This window comes from Helianthus annuus, chromosome 3 (assembly GCF_002127325.2).
Source record: "Helianthus annuus cultivar XRQ/B chromosome 3, HanXRQr2.0-SUNRISE, whole genome shotgun sequence".
Taxonomy (NCBI): Eukaryota; Viridiplantae; Streptophyta; class Magnoliopsida; order Asterales; family Asteraceae; genus Helianthus; species Helianthus annuus.
This window is the reverse complement of record NC_035435.2, coordinates 121740188-121745110: the sequence shown is the minus strand read 5'-3', so window position 1 is coordinate 121745110 and position 4923 is coordinate 121740188. Positions and strand designations below refer to the sequence as shown.

Sequence of the window (4923 nt, the reverse complement as noted above, 5' to 3'; positions counted from 1 at the left end):
TAGAAAATACAAAAACATGATAAAATTTCATAAATACAAAAACATTGAAAAAGACAAAATGAGTTTTGTTGTGAAAAAGAGGAAATGATAGTAAATCAGTGGACTATCACAACATGCTAAAGAAATGGAAAGTCAAAATGATTTTAAACAAGTCTGATTGATGATGTGCCAGTAGACTTCACACGACTAGTAGATTGTTTTCGAGATATAAACCTAAATATCAATACTTGCTTATCTCGTGGGGAACATCTCTCGGATATATGGGTAACCCCCGAAATCTTGTTTGAGAGATTGTCTGATTCTGAGATACTAGGTCTTTATACTGTTTGATATCTGGGGTATTATACCTGGTCTTCTGATATTGCGGAAGCAATGGCCTAGACCTAGTATAATACTTTATGCGCTTTGAAAGTTCACCCTCTGCATAAAAATTGAAAAATATCGAAAGATATGAATCAATTGCAGTTGAAGAAAAGATTCCCTAAAGGGAACACACCTAGAGTCGAGCCTTCATCTCTTTGACTGAACGGTAGTTCATACCTGAGCTCTCAAGGTCTCGCACTAACCCAGAAACAGATATCAGATTGGTATACTCACCTGTAAGACTGAATCTAGGGAATTTTGATACAGGAGTATATTCTGAGGTGGGACACGCGAATAAGTTTAAGTCTTTAAAACACTAATCCGTATCTTGAATCAATTGAAACTTGTGTAGAAGTTTAAGTGGACAACAATAATGACAATCAGAAGTGAATTTGTTTAAGATTTAAAGTTAAATCAAGATCAACGGTGTTAGTGATCAGTCTCAAAAACTGATATGATCCTCTTACACAAACTCACAAAAAAAGGATGTCTGTAAATATGTTTGTACAGTTTCCTATTTCTTAAAATCCAAAAAGATTTCCTATTTGTTTAGCAAAATGTTGAAAAATCCAAAAAGATTTGATACTTCATCTTATTTTCGACAACAGACGTTGGGGATTTGATGATCAAAGTCCCACAGTGCTAAACATGTTGGATCATTTGGGTTGGTTAAGAAAAAGTTTGAGAAAAATGTTGGTAATTGCTCAAAATGTTTAAAAGTTCATTAATTTGAACTTAATTTGTTTAAAAATGTCAGCGAGATCAGAATTTGGTCAGCCAAGGTCATTAACTTGGACTTGGTAAACTGAGTGTGTTGGTAAAAAGTAAAAAAGATTAAAAAATTCAAAAATTATGAAAATCAGTTGGTTCACACGAGGTGCCAACTTGTGCGAGCTGGCCAAACAGTGTCAAACAAGGCCAAACCGCACGAACTCCTCAAAATGTTTCAATCATTCATCTCGCACGACCTGGATCCTCTATATAAAGGGGAGACCAGATCGCGTGAACGTTTCTGTTTCACATCACACCGCATCAGACACCTTCCTCAAGCGACTTGAGAGATTTGTTTGATTTCTTGGTTTTTAAGCCTTAATCTAGTGATCTTGTTGTTCGGATTCATTGTATAAGTTGGTTTACACAATTTATATCATGGGAAAGGTACTATTTGATGCTTAATTGAACTGAATCTCATGAACTCGTATGACATCGAATGAACCGAATGTTTGAACTTATATCTAGGCTTGTAAAATGGACTAAATCAAATAAAAATCATTTCAATGTGATCGGAATTTGTTATAGAATATATCTAGGTTATCAATTTCATTATAAAAACACGTTTTAATCACCTGCAAATTTTACTGTTCATAAATGTTGATTCAAACGAAGTGATGATCCAGTTCGCACGAGATGGCCGGATTGTTTGATGTTCCAGATCGCATGAATTGGCCAAATCGTTTGGGGTTCACATCATTTGAAATTGATCAACTCGCTTGGGATCCACATCGTTTGAGATGGTCAACTCGTTTGAATTAACCAGACCGTATGAAATGGTCAGATCATGTGAACATCAGATCGCATGAATACCAGATCGTATGAATGATAAATCTGTCTTGAAATTTGTGCAAAATGTTTAACTTGTTTGTTTATGTTTGTGTTTCAGGCATCGAACGTAGAATTTGAATCATCGCACAATACTTGCTGTGTTTACGATGAAACATTATCAAAGATGGTCGTTTTTAAGGAAATTTTGCCGTTCATGAAGTGTTTACCGATTCAAAAGGCTTTAACGGATCAACACAAAGTATTCAAATCTCATGTTGATCGATTTTGGAAGAAAGCTACTTATGATGACGTGAATGATATCATTAATTCAATAGTTCGTATAGATAATGAAGATAAAGAAATTATAATCACCGAACAGCTTGTACGAGAAGTGTTAGATTTCCAGATGATGATAATTCGCCAACAGGGTTTCCAGAAAGGATGGTCAAAGGATGTATGCTTAGGATGGTCAAAGGATGTACACAAAGAATTGGCCAGAACCGAAGAAGACAGAGTTTTTCGGATTCATCAAAGATGAAAAGTATGAAGATCCAGATCCAGTAAATCATTTGAAGTGTAGGAATGATGCTGAGATGAAAGAAAAAAGTACAACTGATGAATTAACCAAGTTAGAAGATTTCAGCCAAACTCGAAATGATTGGTATACAAAGGTGGAAAAAGAAAAGAAAAAAGGTGGAAAGAGAACTCCTACACCAAAAGCTCAAGCTGAAGAAGGATCATCTTCTCAACCACAGAAGAAATGTAGAAAGAAAGCAGTTGAAACAATGCTAGTTGTTGAACCAGAAGTTGATGAAACAGAAGCTGATGTTGAAAAAGATCAAGATCCATTAACTCCTGAAACCGAGCGGTTGTTGAAAGATATTGATGATACGTTAGAAGCTGAGAAAGCAGTTGGTAAGAAAGTGGTTGATGATGTTGAAAAGAGTTTATCTGGTGCAGAAAGTGATACAGATCCTGAAGTTGATCATTGGATTAGAGAAAACTATGATCCAAAAGATAGAGAGAAAAAAAAAGAAGAGAAAGAGGGGTTCGGATAATGATGAAACGTATGTTCCACCAGAGGATGTTCAGGTTGTAAAATCACCATCTTCTGGAGGTAGAAAGAAATCTACATCAAGAAAACGTGTCGGAACTCCAGCAGCACGAAAATTAAAATTCAAGCTGAAATTAAACCCACCACCAGAACCACAATCTAAACCACCACCACCACCACCACCACAAAATCAACCAAAATCACCACCACAATAACCATCACCAGAACATTTACAATCACCACAATCATCACCACAACATCGCATTTCATCACCTATTCATGTACAATCACCAATAACTTCACCAAATATCCAACAAACACCACCAATCACACCACCACCAGTTCATACTACTCCTGGATCGTCTGGTTTTGGAAATTTTCCACATATTCCAGAGAGTACAGTTCTTGAACAGCTTGATGATTTTAGCTTTGTAAATGATGATCTTGTGAAGAAGTTAGAAAAGAAGATGAATGATGTGGTGAGTGAGAAAAAGAAGTTGGAGGAACGTTTAAAGTCTGTTGAATCGGAGAATTCATCTCTATTGAAAAAGATTGAAGCTGATCAAGCCGACATAGATATCCTGAAAGTTCGAATAGTTGAATTGGAAGAAGAAAAGTCTCGAAGGGATGAGCAGAATGAGTACTTTAAGTTGAAAAATAAAGAGTTAGAAGCCAAGAATGCTAAGAAAGAACATGAAGAGTATATGTTAAAGAAAGTGTTGGAAAGCCAATTGAGCAAAGGTTTGAAGAGATAGAACCTGAGGAAGTTAGAGCAAAACGTGAAGCTGAAATAGAAGCTGGAATGAAAGATAAGGGTAAAAGTGTTCTAGTTGAAGATAATATTCAAGTGACTGAAAGGGCAATTATTCTGACTGAGCCGACAAAAGTTCTAGATCCTTGTCCAATAACTTCAGTTTCTGGTGAGATTAACGACAATGATGAAGATGATGAAGAAGATGAAGATGATAATCTGAAAGATGATGCAGATGAAGTATATTCTGTACATAGTGATGATGATGATGGAAATGATGATGCTGATCAAGGTAATTCTGGTATAAAAGTAACTGAAGCGTCACAAGAAGAGAATATTGATGAATATCTTCAAGACGATGCAAACGAAGAACCAGAAAATGCAGGAGGAAAGGGGGAGCATGATGATGCTGAAAAGGTTGATGAAAGTGTTGATCAGGATACAGGATTGATTCTACGTCTTGAACATGATGTAGAGGAAGGTGAGATATTGCATACTTACATAAGAGCTGAGATCATAAAGATGATGCATGTTGAAGAAGATAATTTTAACTTTGATTTTGAAAAGGAATTGAATGAATTTGACATCAATCAGCAATCTGAATATCAGTACAAGTACGTTGAAGAAGCTTATAATTATGATAAAGTGGAAGTAGAAGACTGGGGTGATGATGATCAGTCTGCGAATGTTAATGTTGATACTTCTAGCTTTCCAACTCTTGCTGAGTTTTTCAGTAAAGCAAATGAAGATGAATTGAGAAAAAAAATTGCTGAAAGTGTCAAGAGTAAGAGTTTTAAAGAAATTTCGAAAGAAGAACAACGTGAAGAAAGAAAGAAGTGGTTCAGGAAGGATACGGATAGGAAATACAAAAGACCACTGCAGTATTACAGAAGAGATAGAGATGTTTCTCTGGGTGATATCATAAGTTGGGGTTATCTGCCACAATTCAACGCTTATGCTATCAAAAGAGAATTTGGCGTTTAGTATTTCCAGTATATTCAAGATATAATGTCTCTGCCTTGGTGGGATGTTGAAGAGTTGCCCAAAGTAAGAACGTTATCATATCCGGTCAGAGTTCATGATATGCCAACATGGGGCTTGATGAAATTTGAAGCTTTCAAAGAATTTCGTCACTGGAAGCCACATTATCCTAAGAAAGTCAAGAAGACGGATCCTGTTACAGGCATTGAAGAAACAATTCTGCAGATCAAGA

The 4923-nt window shown here is 36.0% G+C and overlaps 1 protein-coding gene across 1 annotated transcript; it reads left to right on the top strand.

The window, feature by feature from the left end:
* The first annotated feature begins 3426 nt into the window (after window positions 1-3426).
* On the top strand, window positions 3427-4694 carry LOC110931994 (FK506-binding protein 5-like). Its single transcript, XM_022175362.1, has 2 exons — window positions 3427-3659; window positions 3701-4694. Exons 1-2 carry the CDS (start codon window positions 3427-3429, stop codon window positions 4692-4694), a joined length of 1227 nt encoding a protein of 408 aa, XP_022031054.1.
* The last annotated feature ends 229 nt before the right edge of the window (window positions 4695-4923 follow it).